At 35.5% G+C, this 16,814-nt stretch overlaps 4 protein-coding genes across 10 annotated transcripts; 3 read left to right on the top strand and 1 right to left on the bottom strand.

Annotated features, from left to right (window-relative positions):
- Positions 1-2,359: 2,359 nt before the first annotated feature.
- LOC100114275 lies at positions 2,360-4,944 on the top strand. 3 transcript variants are annotated; one of them, XM_001599298.6, is made up of 10 exons: positions 2,360-2,659; positions 2,842-3,012; positions 3,091-3,176; positions 3,250-3,406; positions 3,695-3,835; positions 3,912-4,049; positions 4,123-4,257; positions 4,320-4,506; positions 4,600-4,626; positions 4,711-4,943. In XM_001599298.6, the coding sequence occupies exons 1-10, from the start codon at positions 2,525-2,527 to the stop codon at positions 4,788-4,790; spliced, it is 1,257 nt and encodes a 418-aa protein (XP_001599348.1). In that variant the 5' UTR covers positions 2,360-2,524; the 3' UTR covers positions 4,791-4,943. The 3 variants fall into 3 exon arrangements, with proteins under 3 accessions (XP_001599348.1, XP_031787431.1, XP_016838619.1); XM_031931571.2 differs by having other exon boundaries at positions 2,385-2,659; positions 2,728-3,012; positions 4,711-4,944; XM_016983130.3 differs by having other exon boundaries at positions 2,385-2,659; positions 2,721-3,012; positions 4,711-4,944.
- A 17-nt stretch (positions 4,945-4,961) lies between these two features.
- LOC103315824 (cyclic GMP-AMP synthase) lies at positions 4,962-11,383 on the top strand. 3 transcript variants are annotated; one of them, XM_031931563.2, is made up of 9 exons: positions 4,962-5,488; positions 9,105-9,272; positions 9,341-9,426; positions 9,499-9,646; positions 9,727-9,870; positions 9,938-10,075; positions 10,161-10,304; positions 10,380-10,566; positions 10,643-11,383. In XM_031931563.2, exons 1-9 carry the CDS (start codon positions 5,360-5,362, stop codon positions 10,837-10,839), a joined length of 1,341 nt encoding a protein of 446 aa, XP_031787423.1. In that variant the 5' UTR covers positions 4,962-5,359; the 3' UTR covers positions 10,840-11,383. The 3 variants fall into 3 exon arrangements, with proteins under 3 accessions (XP_031787423.1, XP_008204741.1, XP_031787419.1); XM_008206519.4 differs by lacking the exons at positions 9,105-9,272; positions 9,341-9,426; positions 9,499-9,646; ... (3 more) ...; positions 10,380-10,566; positions 10,643-11,383 and adding exons at positions 5,865-6,032; positions 6,099-6,184; positions 6,823-6,973; ... (3 more) ...; positions 7,675-7,861; positions 7,949-8,299 and having other exon boundaries at positions 5,236-5,488; XM_031931559.2 differs by lacking the exon at positions 4,962-5,488 and adding an exon at positions 8,594-8,899.
- On the bottom strand, positions 11,179-13,827 carry LOC100114369. Of its 3 annotated transcripts, none has more exons than XM_031931579.2 (4): positions 13,714-13,827; positions 13,007-13,310; positions 12,756-12,922; positions 11,179-12,664 (listed from the first exon to the last, which is right to left on the bottom strand). In XM_031931579.2, exons 2-4 carry the CDS (start codon positions 13,251-13,253, stop codon positions 12,026-12,028), a joined length of 1,053 nt encoding a protein of 350 aa, XP_031787439.1. In that variant the 5' UTR covers positions 13,254-13,310; positions 13,714-13,827; the 3' UTR covers positions 11,179-12,025. The 3 variants fall into 3 exon arrangements, with proteins under 3 accessions (XP_031787439.1, XP_031787436.1, XP_031787442.1); XM_031931576.2 differs by having other exon boundaries at positions 13,421-13,826; XM_031931582.2 differs by having other exon boundaries at positions 13,519-13,771.
- On the top strand, positions 13,799-16,675 carry LOC100114404 (conserved oligomeric Golgi complex subunit 6). The gene is made up of 7 exons (XM_001599386.6): positions 13,799-14,169; positions 14,334-14,608; positions 14,688-14,832; positions 14,911-15,738; positions 15,813-15,974; positions 16,051-16,212; positions 16,278-16,675. The coding sequence occupies exons 1-7, from the start codon at positions 14,074-14,076 to the stop codon at positions 16,509-16,511; spliced, it is 1,902 nt and encodes a 633-aa protein (XP_001599436.1). The 5' UTR covers positions 13,799-14,073; the 3' UTR covers positions 16,512-16,675.
- The last annotated feature ends 139 nt before the right edge of the window (positions 16,676-16,814 follow it).

Here is a 16,814-nt window from a genome sequence, read left to right as displayed (position 1 = left end):
AGGAATATCACTGTAAGGTGTATGATGTAACCGGCATTTTTCGACGGAAGAAGTTGGTATTAGGGTAATGGTGACAGATAGTATTTTGAAAGTATTTGTGATGCTGTGCTGTGCTATATGCGAAGCATCGAACAATAATAAGGCACCAAAGTGTCTTAACTCTTTTACTTCAGAACAATTGCACGATTCGCATAAAAACGGCAAAAAACAAGAGCTTACGCATTTCACGCGTAATATTTTACATCCAACTTCCATTCTGAATCAGCATAAATGAAGATTACACGCAAACGCGTAGGTATGACATTCACTTTCGTATACGGTCTATAAGGATGATTGTGTATAGCAGGAAGTTTCCGGAACGCAAAGGTCAGGCTGAAAAAATGAAAGTGCGCTCCCGGCGAGTTGCATAACTTGAACGTGCACAGCGATTAAGGTCATTATCGCGCGCCATCGTCGATCTTCTCTTGCGAGAGAATGAGACTGCTCACTCCTACTCGTGTGCTTGATCTATAAAAATGTAGTCGCTAACCTTTGCACCGATGCTGATATCTCAAGGCGACGCTGTTTTATTCGATTCTCACGCCCGCTCGATTGTCACGATTCGAAACACTTTCTTTTTCGAACACTCTCTCACCAGCTGTTCTGACTCGATCTAATTTTCGTTTCTTTCGTCGGCCCATCGATAGGACAGGCGGACGATGCGTTAGAGTGGCTCTGATAGTCGTATAATGAATCCTGATGGTGTTTTGACTGTTGATAATTGTATAGGTTTGACCCACTTTTAGTAATGAAAGTGTTCACTCTCAGTGTCATTTCAATGGATGGCGTTGTGTATAACAAAAACTACGAGTCAACTCGGCAAGTCTACTAATTTGCGTAGATTTCGCGTCAGTCACATTTGCATAGTTTACTATCCGTGAAGTTTATACTTTGCGAGTTATGTTCTTGCTCTCGAACAAAGGGATATAGCGTAAGAAGTGAACGTCACCGCGGGAAAAATAAATGTTCATCGTCTACACGAAATACTCTCCCCGGAAAATACCAGAACGAGAAAACTCATCTCCTTTCCAACATTAATTCCAGCATATCAGTTTCTAGATAACATCTCAGAATATCCCTGCAGAGACTTATTATCACCCTCCCGATTAACGACAAGACGAACGTGAAAAAAAAATGAAAATCCACCATAAAGGATATAATACACTCGAAGAATTGACGATTCGGCGTCGCCTGGAGGCGCGTACAACGCTTGCACTCGTCGCAGGTGAAAGCCTTCGAACGAGCGCGTTTATGGTACTTCGGAAAGTCTTTCGTGCGCAGTTGCGGCTCGTTCTAGAGCACCTATATAGCTTCTTTCGAATTTCAAATGACCCGCCGCGCTTCTGGATTTTTCTTTCTCGTTGCAAGTTTCTGTCGGCGATGTGCGTATTATTATGTAGCGGATGTGTGCTTGCTGAGTAGTGACTGTTTAGACAATTTTATAGTTTTTTAAATTTTTTGATTAAAAATTGGATAAGTATATTTTAAGGAGATAAATAATTGTATGGGACTTATTAGAAGCTAAAACTGTATACTCAGAAGAAGCTGGACGAAAGCACTTGTCTGAGCAGTATAGTTACTGCAAGTGTCTCCATCTACAGAATTTTTATCAATTCTCCGGTAAAGGTAAGACAGATTTTCAGTTTAACCGCGTACGGTATGAGTGATAATTCAGCAGGCGCGTGTAAATGTAAAGTACATAAACAAGATGGGGAAAATTAAATTTTCGTCGCCTATAGCCGCTATCCGAAATTTCGTGAGGATACCTAAATGACACAATCACTTTTTTTGCGATAAAACAAAAAAAAAAAAAATTATTAAGTAATCAAATGCATCTCTTGCGTTCATAAATAATTGAAGTATTCAGAAAAAAAACTGCCTAAGACTACAATGGAACTCTTTGAAATGCATGAATTTCAATTTTTTATGCAAATGACATTTTTATCACACTGCTCTTTCTATAGCGTTCTTGCTGGGAGCAGCAGCTGAATATTTTCTACCACTAAGCAAAAATATTTTACTACACTTCTAAGAAATCATTTCAAATATAGTCTTCGATGCTAAAAAATGTTTAGATACTACACCTAAGCTAATAAAGAAAAAGTCAACACAATTATAATCGTCGATTCCATGATTAATATGCTACGCAGACTTTCACTTCCCCGAACCAATCCATCCGCAGCTATTCCAGTCTCTCTCGTCGTAATCGTCGTCGCACAACACATACGCTTTCACACGAACACTCCGTCCCTCTGTGTTATTTACACACATACACGACCCGCGGTCGCGAGTCTTGATAAAACAAGTTAAAATTCTCGACGCTTGGGAATGCCCCTAGTCAGTACCAAGCCAGGCATTGCCAGACTCACCCGAACGCGAGGAACCGGTATTCAAGCGCATCTTATACTTAGTTGCAAATATAGGAAGACATCTTAAATTGACACACAAAAGAAATATTTGAACAAGTTAATTTTTGGCGGACAAGATGATACCCGAATCTATAAAATACAGCGTAGAAGACAAAAAGTATAAAGACGATAGCGTTTTTCAAATTATTAACAGTAACTACTTGACGTTAGATGACAATCATCGGAAAAGTAATAATGAACATTTAAAATTGGTGAGTATCGAATGATATTTTAATTTTTGCTGATTATCTCGTGTACATATATTACGTGCAGTTAACAGGTATATAAGAGTTATTATTGGAAAAATAACGTGATAAGATTGATGTGTTAAAAAAATCGATATCTTCCGGAATTTTTTCATAAACTACCGCATTTAGCACAAGACATTTTTCAGATTGTTGAGGAAGTTTTCATTCCATTAATGAAAGAGGATGAACTTTTTAATTTATTGTACAAAAGAATAATGTGGGGTGGAAGTTACTACAAAGGTACCAAATATGGAGTGCCAAATGAATTTGATTTGGATTTCGTTCTAAAGTTGCCGATTGATTATAGAAACATTCAAGTACGCTGAGCATGTTTTTATATATAACTTCAATTTTATATTTTTCGAGTTGGATTAATCTTTACAACTATTTCATAGATCCGTACCAATCATGATAATTACGGATACGTTAAACTTGAGGTTGATAGAACGGAACCAATGTCCTCTAACTGGCAAAAGCATAAGTAATATAAAAAAATACATGTGAGAACCGTGTTGATTAATGAATAAAAAAAATGTATCAATTGATTATTTTAGGAAAATTCTTGATAAGTGGATAACTAGTGATGATTATTTGGATCGAGATAGATTTAATCGTTGGATGCAGAGCGTTTTTGAAGGAGCATTTCGAAGATTGGGAGGTGGTACATTAAAGTTTGACTACACTGTTAGACATAGTGGACGTGCCTATGTGGTAAGAAAAATGTCGTTTGAAAAAATATAATATTAGTAAGACAACAATAAGTCATTTGTATTATTAAGTTTATCGTTGTAATGGATTGATAGCCGGATGCGCGATTGAATGAAAGCCATAAATTGGTCAGCGACATTCAGGCGACACTGTACGCAGCCTGGTCTTTTGAATACAAATCTTCAAATTACTGCCTTGGATACAATATGATTTACATACAACGTCGAAGATGATTTTTTTTTCAAAAACACTAATTCTTGCCATTATACGCGGAATTCTCATTTTTTACAGATGAGATATACCAAAAGTGGTCCAGCTTTCACAGTGATCGCTACAACTCCGGAAGGATCTCAGATCGATATCGACATGGTACCGTGTTTTGAATTCAACAATGCTGATTTGGGAAACGGTTACAAGAGACTTAACGGATACGTAATAATAAACCTATCTTTTGTTTAATGTACACAGAGTAAAAGAAATATGTATACATACGATCGATTCTTTTTAGCAAAAAACTTGGATGGTTGTTTCGAAACCCTTACCGGATTACAATGAAGATGGAACAATTTTATGGAGACTCTGCTTTTACCAACACGAAAAAGATCTTTTGAAAGGGGATGTTAAACCTGTCATCCGAATGATGAAAGTAAGTCTACAAAAATGATAGTACAATAATATGAGTACTAATTTTCAATTATTCCACCATCCGAAATTTACAGAAATTTCGGGATACTAAGGATTGGAGAAGTATAGCTAGTTACTACATCGAGACTATTTTTTATCACGAATTAGAAAATCGTAGAAATGACTTGGACAATTATTTGAAAGCCTCTAAGACATGGCTGTTCATGACTGTAAGTATACATATAAATGCAATAATTTTACTGTGACGATCTAACATTTTTGTTTTTCAAAGGCCTTGAAAAAATTGAGAGAAGCTTGTAGAGTGCGGAGACTGGCTTACTTCTGGCATCCGAATCATAATCTATTTGAAAGAATCAGTAACGATGAGCTTACTATTTATGCCCATACTTTGGAAAAGATTATTACCAGAATTGACAGACAAATTCTGGAAAATAGATATATATTGGCAAAAGAAGTGTGTAAGTTGTGTATTTTTATTACAATAAATACTTTCAATTACAGTTTAAAGGTGCGCGAATATCAATCTTATTCGATGATATTTTATATTTCAGTGACACGTAATGAGTACTTGGAAATAGGTAAGACTTTAACTCATGATATGATGAAAAAGAAATTAAATTTAACATCGAAAATGTAGTGGAAAATATTTGTATGCACCTTAGCACCAGATATGGGGTTCAATCCAGAACCAGCTGTAGAAGAGCAGGCTGAACCAGCTCCTTCGAAATGTATTATACTTTAACCTAACAATACGTAGGGTTAAACTGGAGCCACAAATTTGAAACATGTCAAACCTTGTACTACTTGGATGTACTCATATTTTTCGTACTTTTTACTTTTATCGTGTATTCCATTTTCAATAATTTGTAATAAATTGACTACCTACATAAACAAAATAATGACTTACATTTTTTTCCAATTTAGAAAATTTTGTATTCTAGTGTCAAAAAATAACTCCACTCATTAGTAAATTGCATCATTCGACAAATCTCCCAAAATTTACCGCAGGCGTTGAAAAAAATAAATAAATTCTAAACATTGTCAGATCTACCAGGTAAGCTCAGTACTCTCAAGCGCCTGTAGAATGCTTAGAAATCGCGAGTACATACACGTTCTAAATATAAAATTCTTACGTATACACGCGTGGATCGACGCTACAGTATAGATAAGCATATAGGTGCCGCTTCAGTCAGCCGCTAGCATCGACGTCTCAACATACCAACGATATGTTCGCACTTCCTCTACTCGGCTAAAATTTTTTTACTTAAATTCATCCTAGTCATCGTCTTTCTTAAAGTTCGCAAAATAGACATGAATGAAACTTACTTCGACAGTCAGCATAGCAAGTATCGCGACGATACTATTTTCGACTACGTCAGCAGCGAATTCTTGACACTAGTGGAGAAGGACCGTAAAGTAAGCGACGAGCACTTGCACGCGGTAAGTTTTTGTTCCGCAGTTGGAAGTGCTGATATAGGTATGAATGTCTCGATGAAAGTAAAATGTAAAACAGCTACAGTTTTGGGGTTTACAAGCACGCGTTTTAGATTAGATAAATAAGAGTGTGTGAATCTGGGGGATATTTTCATTCCTTTAATGTATTCTTGCATTTTTTTTCTTCTTGTCGGAAGTCGTGTGAGATACACATTTAACATTTTTATCTGGACTTGGCTGTCGAGGAAGCGATAGCTGAAATTGGGTAGTGGTCAGATATAAAATACAAATATATAAGCTGGGAATGATAATATTTTAAAAAATTTAGAAAATATAAATGTATATATGTAAGGAATTTTGCATGAATTTATATTTACTGCAGGTTGTTCAAAGAATTGTCGAATTGATGAAACAGGATGATCTTTTCAATTTAATGTTCCGAAAAATTATGTATGGGGGTAGTTATTATAAAGACACCAAATACGGTACACCGGAAGAGTTTGATCTTAATTTTATTATTGATCTGCCGATTGATTACGGTGATATAAAGGTATGCTATTTTTTTTATTTTTGGTATGGTAAAAACAATTATGCAAAGAACCACGACTCTTTGCAGATTGATACGAATCACGAAAATTACGGTTTCGTGAAAATCAAGCTCAATTCGAGGGCAGTATTGGATACTCAATGGAAAAAATACAGGTACCCAAACTATTCTATTGACAATAGGGAACCGACATGGTTCTGCTATATACATATAAAAATACTTATATACAGTAGAAAATAGCATCAGAATAAGTTATGCATGAATTTTTTGCTGATTTAATACCTCTAGGCCCTAATATGATTAATTAAAAATTCTTATGTTTGAGTAGTTTTTAAAACGGCAGCTCTCCAATATGGCGGCTCAAAGGATAAAGACCTAACCTAACATACGGGCATTTGAGCTGTACATAAATTCAGTCATCATGAATCTATTTTGATTTTGAAGCATTATCTCTCATCTCTATTATGATTTTGGAGAAAACAATAAGGTTATTTTATGTATTAAAATTTACACGCGTTTATACATCCATATATATTTTCATCCTTTGCGCCGCCATATTGATTACGTGAGCTCTCAATCGTTTAAACGTATCATTAGGAAACCGAATTTTCAAAACAATATTACTTAACAAATATTGCAGTAAAAATCGTGACTCTTGTACTTTTGTGTAAGATTTATCCTTAACTTTATTTTAAAAAAGGTTTTAAAAATCATATCTGTTCCCTATTAATGAATATTTCTATTATCTAGAATGAACAAGTAAAATTAGTAAATTATTTGCAACTGTCAACAGCGAGGAGCTCGATAAATTATTGACTAGGGATAATTATGTGGATCAAAAAAAGTTCCGCAATTGGATAGAGAGCGTTTTCAAAAAAACTCTGTCGCGTTATGAGATAGCTCATAATGGATACATATTTTTTGTCAACGATAACACATATACTGTAATAAATTATCATTGTTGGTTATTATAATTTTTTTAAACTCAAAATTTAAACATTATAACGTTATAATTTTCCCAGATTAAGTATAAGAAAAGCGGCCCTGCATTTACGATGACCATCCAAAATCAAGATGATATCGACATAGACGTTGACATTGTTCCATGCTTGGAATTCGGTCACATGCAACTGGAGGACGGATTCAAACCATTGAACAAAGAACTGGTAAGTGATTTGAAAAAATGTTTTTATTATAAAATCAATCATTGCACGCTTTTTCAGAATAAGACTTGGATGGTGGTTGCGAAACCTTTAACTAGAGATAATTTAGAAAGAAACGTACTATGGAGGCCTTGTTTTTACGAGTACGAAAAAGCTTTTTTGGATGGAGCTGTCAAGCCTGTCATTCAGATGGTGAAAGTAAGCGATCGCTGAATATATCACATCTGATTTATCGTTGCATGATTAACCAATATAAATTAATCGTATATATTTTTAGAAATTTCGCGACACACTGGGCTGGCAAGATTTAGCCAGTTACTACATAGAGACATTGTTTTACCATGAGCTGGAAAAACAATGTTGTAACGACAAGTATTTGAGGGCTTCCAAAACGTGGCTGTTTATGCATGTAAGTGTTGTAACAGTCCTTATGAATACAAAGATAAAAAAAATTTTATCGCTATAATCTGTAATTATTAAAGGCATTGAATGAGCTGCAAATAGCACTGGAAAAGCAAGAACTCCCGTACTATTGGCATCCAAAGTTCAATTTATTTGGTAAGATAGAAGAAAAGGTACTAAAGCGGTATGCTGCCCAATTGAAGAGAAAAATCACACGTATAGAATCAAAATTCGAAAACGATAACTGGGTTCTAGCAGATGTTGTTTGTAAGTAATGAAATATGATCGCGAAATCAGAATTTATTTTACAGTAAGTTGATTTTGTTGACTCCTACATAATGCTTTCTATTTTAGTGGAAAAAGTCGAGGCGCTGGCGATAAGAGGAGAATACAAAAAAAGCATACAGTAAACGTATGTACAAAACTTCAGATATAAAACCTCAGAAATGCACACATACACATAGCTCATGAGTACATAGTCATACAATTCAACAATTGTTCAAACCATTAAACTGCTGTGCGTTAAAGTGCTGCAATAAGCTGCGATACTACTATTAAGTTTTTATAAAAAATGCATTTCGATTGATGAATTATTTGTTGAACTAAAACATAATAATATAATGTTAACCATATACTAATATTACACTTGTATGCTTTGTTTACAAAATTTCTAATAAAATAACTATAAATTATATATGTATTAAATACTGTATCTTTTCATTTTGCATCCAGTAACAATTTTTTATTAGATTCTATCCAATCTAGAAAAATCAATCTATAGTCGGTTTCTAATATACTCGTAGCTTGTACGCCGCGTTTTTGCTAACTCGCGTGCGGAGGAACGCCATTTCACTTGTGAATTGCATCATTCGAAAAATCCCCCAATTCACCAGCCGCGAACAAAATGAAAAAACTCCCAATGTCACCAGACTCACTGAGAAATCTCAGTACTAGCAACTGCCTACAGAGTGCGTTACGATCACGAGTATATTATACACGATAAATACATACATTTCAGAAAGGCATTATACACGTCGCTTCTCTTAATTCAGTCTCCTGCTGACCTCGATCGTCGCGAGTGCCAAGTACCAACGGCTTATTCGCACAAAAACTTCCTTCGTCCGGCAAAAATTTACACAATCTCATCATTATTTTTCTAATATTTCAAAAATAAACATGTTCGAAACTTACTACGACAGTCAGCACAGCAAGTATCGCGACGATACTATTTTCGGCTACGTAAGCAGCGAATACCTGACGCTATCGGAGGAAGACCGTAAAGTTAACAACGAGCACTTGCACGCGGTAATATTTTTTATTCTTATACGCAGTTGGAAATTCTACAAGTAGCTCGTGTGCGAGCCAGTTTCGAGTCTATAAAACTGAGAAACTTTTTTGTCTATTTTTTGCATATTTTGGTCTCGTTGAAAAGAGAATGAGATATAAGCTACTTATTGAAATGATGAAAAAAACATAAAGAAGTTAATATTAATCTATATTTTTTGCATAGGTTGTTCAAGAAATTCTCAAGTTGATGAAACAAGATGATCTTTTCAATTTAATGTTCCGAGAAATTAAGTATGTTGGTAGTTACTATAAAGGAACGAAATACGGTACTCCGGAAGAGTTTGATCTGAATTTCATCATCTATCTGCCGATTGATTACGACGATATAAGAGTTCGTTATTTTCCCTTTAATCTTTTCGCAATAAAAATGTTCGAATATAGAACGTCAATAATTTGCAGATCGATACGAATCACAAAAATTTCGGTTTCGTGAAAATTAAGCTCGATTCGAAGGCAACACTGGATCCTGAATGGCAAGAATACAGGTATATATAACATGTAATCCATAATAGTAAAATTAAGACAATGTAACGTAAATGATTTGTAATTTTCATCAGTCACGAACTAGACGGATTATTGGCTAGGGATAATTATTTAAACCAGAAAAAGTTCCGTAGTTGGGTGGAGAGCGTTTTCAAAAATGCTCTGTCGTGCTATGAAACCTACGACGGATACGAATTTTTTATCAACGATAAGTTATATCACGTAATAAATTGTCATTGTTGTATATTAACGGGAATTGATTGCAGATGCACTTTTGAACGACGTAACGTTGATTTTCACAGATTAAGTACAAAAAAAGTGGCCCTGCATTTACGCTTATGATCAGAACCGAAGACGAAATCGAAATAGACGTAGATATTGTTCCTTGCTTGGAATTCGGTCACATGCGACTGAAGAACGGATTCAAGCCAATGAATAAAGAACTTGTAAGTCATTTAAAATGCATTGATTATGTAATAGAATCAAGCTTTTCTATTTTTTTTTTTTTTTCAGAATAAGACTTGGATGGTGGTTGCGAAACCTTTACCTCAAAATAATCCAGAGAGCAACGTTCTATGGAGGCCTTGTTTTTACCAATATGAAAAAAACATTTTGGAGGGAGCTCTAAAACCCGTCATTCGGATGGTGAAAGTAAGCTGTTATTAATAAACATATGTGAGATTTCAATCAACTTTATCACAGCTTCACTACAAGGTTAATCTACACTTTGTTTTAGAAATTGCGCGACACAAGGTGCTGGAACAATTTAGCCAGTTACTACATTGAGACGTTGTTTTATCATGAGTTGAAAAAGCACAGTTGTAACGAGGTTGTTAAAGAACGTTATTTGAGATCTTCTAAGACGTGGCTATTTATGCATGTAGGTATTTTTATAAGAATACAAAAAATCGAATCAATAATTTATTTTTGACCACGAATTCTACGATTTCCACAGGCACTGAATCAGCTACAAAAGGCACTAGAAAGGCAAGAGATTCCGTACTATTGGCATCCAAAGTTTAATTTGCTTGGTAAGATAGACGAAAAAGTACTGAAGCGTTATGCCGTGGATTTGAAGAAGATAATCGCATTTATAGATTCAAACCTCGAAAGCAATTACATGGTTCTAGCAGATGCCGTTTGTAAGTATAATATGCGATCGTGATAAGAATTATCATTTTATAAAGAGTTTTGCTGACTTAGTATTTTCTATTTTAGTGGAAAAGAGCGAAGCGCGAGCGATAAGGAGAAGAGAGAAACAAGATTGTGTGCAGTATCTTAATTTCCGTCGACGTAATGAATTTGATCTTAATTCAGAGCACTGTATATTTGTCTTAGCTATAATATTGTTGCTTTTAATTTATGAAATTTTACAGAAAAGAGCTGAGACTGATGTGCGTGATATTGCTGTCTGAGTTTTTGTAGTTTTATACTTATAAGTAAGATTATGAATGTGTGAGAAACTTCAGAAATGTACATACACATGCATACATCGTCACATGAATTTCATAGACACGTAGTCGTATCATTCAATAATTTTACAAATCCATTGAACTACAGTAAGTTAAAGCATGACAATATATGCTGTGATATTACTTTTAAGTTCTTAAGAAATGCATTTTGATGAATGATATAGGAATGAAACTATTTTTTAAAATAAAACGTAATTGGTTATGGTATGAATGAAAGCTTGGATTGAAATAAAAGTCCCAACTAATTGGTGGAGGATTGTACGATTAACCAATACTTCAATGTAGAAAAATTATAAAATTTTTATTCTCCAGTTAACTATATTAAATAAGTCGTCTTACAGATCGAATTACAAAAGTACCGACATCAGTCAAACTGTGCTTGCACAATATTCTTCTGATTAGTCCTGTAAATGTATCAATATAAGCGTAGAATTATTATCTAGGATATATGTTTGTAATTTACGAAAATAAATAATTTTTTCTGCAACTCTATCTATATTAATTAAATATACCTTAGACAAGCCTTCTCTACTTAGATGACGAAACATACTCTAGGCCGAATTGCAAAGAACACAACTTATGAACGAATCACAGCACCAATAAAAACTTTTCATAGTATTCTCGGATAGCCAATGTGGTTTTAAGGTTTTGTAATTTTATAATTACATTCGAAACCGACAACTTTGTACAATAAACCATACGCAAAAGAACTTAACTGCAATAAAATTCGAATTGTTAGAGACGTGGTAAAAGAAGACAAAATAGTACCTTTATACTATTCTAATAGTTTTTTTTCCAGACGAATATAAAAGTTCTCTATAAATAATTTTTCTATAAAAGTGTATTTCAAGACTTTAAAATGTAAGACTAGTATTCTGAATAAAATATATTTTAAAATATATTATACAGTAAAAGTTTCAAGTACTAGGTTTCCTATCTTACCAATCATTTTTAAAAATCTTTCAAAAAGTCAATTAAAAAAAGGCCAATAGTAGCAAAATTTTTTAAAAATTGTTATAAAAATGCAGTTCATTGGCAAAATAGGAGTTCACTGTAATTTCTTTTACTACCTAATAGTAAATCTGATAGCTGCTTCCTACTCTATAGTAATCACGCACTGTGCATTAAGTTACTTCTTGAAGAGATTAAGTGAAACTGCATTATAATCTGCCCACTGCGCAAAGTGGGGACCCATTTGACACACACATGTCAGCATACTAATACAATCACCCTCAGCAGAATGAAGATTTTTAGCTTCACATCCTATCATGTGTGAGTAAACTGTGGACAATTGGAAATTTTTAGGTTTAGCATTACCAAAATTCAACTGTTTTCTAACGCCATTCAAAGTTTTACGCGAATTTTTGATAATTTGATTCTCTGGTGTCTTTTCATTAACAGCTTGCATCGATTTAGGACTACTTTTAGGTGTAGTTGATCCACTAGACTTTCCATCTGCCTGTTGTTTTTTATTTGTTATTGCATCTAAAACATCCTTACCGTTTCCACAACTCAAACTTGTTCTAACACTGTCCTTTGTTCTAACCTTCTCTAATTCATCTACAACTGAGCATAAAGAATCATTCCATTCATCATCTAGTGATGCATTAGGATCCTGCTTGCTAAGCTGCTCCAACTCCTCTTCGTCAACTTCATCAACACCTATAGGAACAACTGGAATAGGTGGCATATTTGCTGGCTGTGCATCACTAAAAAATTCTTTGAAGGCTATTAATGTGTCTACACACAAAATTCTGTCCGGAAAAGTCTAAAATAAAATAAGAATGTATAAGAAAATTATAAAACAGCTTACAATGCAGAAACATTTTTGAAAGCATCATTATATTTGTAGTATTTACCATTTGGAGTTTGTCAATCTCTGACAAAAATACTGGATAGTCAAATCGATTACCATTGTGCGCTACAAAGCATATCACTCCAGGTAATCTATTGATAAAGAGCATGATCATATTGTATGTATCTTTATCAAATGGTTTGAAATGTTCGAGACTGTCGTTCCACAGATCTACAAAAAATGTATTGAATTTAAAAAATTGTAGAATTAGATAAGAACTAAAATAGGTAATACTAAAATGCACAATATACTAACTGCTGGCAAATGAAGCTTCCTGGTGAATAGGTGCATTGGGACAGATAGGAATCGTCAGTTTGTGCATTATCCTGGGCAATGCTAGCTTGTCTCTCATATCGTTTTTCAGTGAATTCCTATCAGTTGCCACCATTGACAACTCTGTGATCCTTGGCATTCTGTGACCCTTTATAAGGTCCGATGTTTCCAAATCAAAAAACACAAAAGTGTCAATCTTGTTGTACAGTTCTTCGCCTGCAGCCGTCATCTTGCACTTGCCTGGTGGGTCAGTTTTAAAAATCTTCCGAAAAGCGCCTTTGTTCCGCTATAAATAGAATCATAAGGTGAATAACTTTTACATTCACTTCTGCAGCTCTGCAGCTCTTGAAAGCACTCAAAGGAATAATCCACGCGCAACGAAAGTATTGCACTCACTAATAACAGACGCATCGGCGATTATCTTTGTCAATGGGAACAATTAGTCACTAGCGGTGTTTATCGAATAGATGCGCAGTAGAGATGTATATACAGACCTAAGGAGCGTCTGCTAGACTTAAAAGGACACAGAGAGAGATAATGCGAGTGTCCCTCGAACGAATTTAGGTTAGGACAGCGCTCATCATGGAAATAGCTGCGTGAACTACTGACGTCGCCATTTTGACGCGCGATTGACTTCCGGTGTGCTTTTTGATACGAGATTTAAAATTTTTGAAAACATATGCATATACCTTAATTGATTTTCGTTCAATTTTAATTTTGTCAAACGTGAACCACTAATCTACTGATGTAAACACAACTACTTTATCGACGGCCGCAACGTTCGCGCATCAAGGGAAGCACTACACCAAACGGCGAAGAATTTTGTCTTTAATTCAATACGCGTGACGTCAGAGCTTCACCTGTTTTTGATTATTTGCTATAGTTTCTGCTGCGTTGCAAGTGCGTTGTGCGTGCAAGGCGCAAACTGATGGCCGATGTGCCACGGAATATATATGTACATCGAGATGTGTCAAATTTTAGGGTTATATTAGAGAGAAAAACTGTGATTATGAATTTGATTTGGATGTGATATATTTTCTTTATCAACAATGGATAGTCATCAGGCCGAGTCGGAGAAGCCGGCGGTTTCCACTATTTCCAAAAAAGTTAGCAAACTTTTGGAGACACGACCGGAAAATGACAAGGTACTGCGATAACGTTTGGCATCTTGCGAAAATTTGTTAAAAAATTATAATTTACTGAAATAAATAGTTACAAAATATTAAAGTTTCTTGAATAGTCATGATTTCGAAAGGTTATATACATTTAAGAGATGAGAAAATTAATGCAACAATGATTATTTGTTTAGGACACGATAGAAGCACTGAAGGAATTGTCAACGTTTTTCAAAGAAAACACAGTAGAAGATCGTCGCAACTTACGCAGCAAAATAGAGAGGAGAAGCTTGGCAATCAACGAAGAATTCATCGATGCTTTCAAGGAAGTAAAGAGTGTTTTGGACAACATGCACAGAGACGTAGCTGGAATGAACGACTGTGTACAGAGTATGACTAATAGACTGCAAACTACTAAGGCACGCACCCTGCAACTGATTGATCAAACAACAAAACTCCAAAATGAAAGGTTTTTGCTCAATCTTGAAATGTGTGTCAATATTCATTTGATAGGTAATGTATGACTAATGGCTCCTTTTATATTTTAGTAAAAAACTTACTATGCAACAAGAAATTGCAAATGCATTTATAAAGAGATTCCAATTGAATGCTGATGAGCTGGCTGTTCTACATGGCAGTTCTCGAGAAGCTCCCATAACAGAGGAATTTTTCATTGTCATAAACCGAGTACAAGTAATGATACAAGTCATTTATAGTCCAAAATAATTAATGAAAGTACTCCAATCATCATTTGATAATTTACATTTTTAGGAGATCCACAGTAGTTGCAGAATATTGATGCAATCTGGACATCAAACTCTGGCTCTGGATATAATGCAGCGTATGACCCTGTTACAAGAAGCAGGTCTGGAAAGACTTTATCGCTGGACTCAAACTCAATGTCGACACATTGAAAATGAGCAATTAGTTCCTCTTCTCACCAAAGCCATGAGTAAACTGCAAGAGAGACCTGTACTTTTCAAGTACATTCTAGACGAATACTGCACATCCAGAAGATCAGTCTTAGTCAGCTCATTTATTGATGCTTTGACTCTTGGCAGAGGTCACGGAAGTGACTCCAATTCAATAGAGATGCATGCCCATGATCCTAAACGATATGTTGGAGATATTCTTGCCTGGCTCCATCAAGCCATTCCAGTAGAGAAGGAAAATCTTTTGACATTGTTAAAAGCCTGTGACAAATCGGATATGTCTGAACAGATAACACAAGCTTTGAGTAACATAACAGAGGGCTTGTGTCATCCTTTAAAATCTAGAATCGAACATATAGTAGCTGTTGAGGCACCATCAACAGTTTTGTACTCTGTGACCACTCTTATAAGGTTTTACAGAGCTACTTTGAAGCCAGTTATACACGATAGTGTGCTTGATGTGATGTTTGGTGATTTATTGGAGTTAAGTGAGAAGAGCTTTGTCAGTAGGCTTCAAAGGGAAACTAGGATGGCTCTTGGAGAGAGAGCTGAACCTCCAGGCACAGATTTGGTCCCTGCACCTTCTGTCTCAAGACTGTTATCTCTGCTAAATGAAGTTCTATCAGTTGCAAGTATTGCAGAAGACAGAGAAAAAGACATGCTACAAGTGAGTTAATTTAAATCATGATTTGAATTGGAATCATAATCAGAATGTACTTTAAAATCTATATCGCATTTCAGATTGTTTCCTGTATTATCGATCCACTACTGCAAGAAGTCAATGAAACAGCTTCAAGACTCCCAACTGTAGATATGGCTGTGTACCTTTTGAATTGCATGCACCAAATTCATTCCACTCTGGCTTTGTACGAGTACATGGACCAACGTCTGGAGAGACTGCAGGTACAGTTCAAAAGATGAAATCTTCAGATTTTTCTCTGTAAATCAAACATTTAATTATCAATTCCAATCGTTTTAGGCTCAGTCCGATGCTCAAATCGACACGCTAACTTCCGAACAAGCCAGTTCTTTGGTAGCACATCTAAATTTAGGCCCGATATACAATATTCTACAAGGCCACTATCAGGGACCACTGTCTTCTATTCCTGGAATGGATCCTCTTAGCATTAAGGAATTCACCGTAAGAATTCGATCACAAGCAGCACTTTGTTCCGTTCGTCAAACTAAAATTTTATCTCGTTTCAGAATAAGCTGGAAGGATTTCTCGTTATGCCGGACGTTCTGCTGCTACCGCAGATTTCTCTGCTTCAGAGCAGCACTCATCGCACGAATACCCAGCGCAGGGCTTTCGAAGTAATCGGCGCTATATACAAGCAACTTTACGACGCCTGTCACGAGCCGAAGAATCTTTATCAGAATCCCGGCAGTCTCTTCGGCCACACGCCCGAGGAGCTTCTGAAAACGCTGTTCGCTCAGTAAATAAATGTCCGTTATTAAGTGTGCGGGGAAACATCAGTATCTGCCCGATCTATATGGATGCCCAAGAAATTCTATAATTCACGCTGTATTAAATGTGTATATGTATAAAATGCCAAACTCTATAAGAGATGACTGTATATTATTAAAGTTATGTTATTATTTTAGAAAATTCTCTTCGGTATGTTCAAATCTCCCGCTGCCACCCCCTTCCCCTCTCAAGCGCCATCTTCCTCCCACTCCTCCTCCTCCCCTTCACATACACACACACACACACACACATATAGGTACATGCATTATACTCGC

This window comes from Nasonia vitripennis, chromosome 1 (assembly GCF_009193385.2).
Source record: "Nasonia vitripennis strain AsymCx chromosome 1, Nvit_psr_1.1, whole genome shotgun sequence".
Classification (NCBI taxonomy): Eukaryota; Metazoa; Arthropoda; class Insecta; order Hymenoptera; family Pteromalidae; genus Nasonia; species Nasonia vitripennis.
The sequence above is the reverse complement of the archived record's forward strand: the minus strand, read 5'-3'. Positions and strand labels throughout refer to the sequence as shown.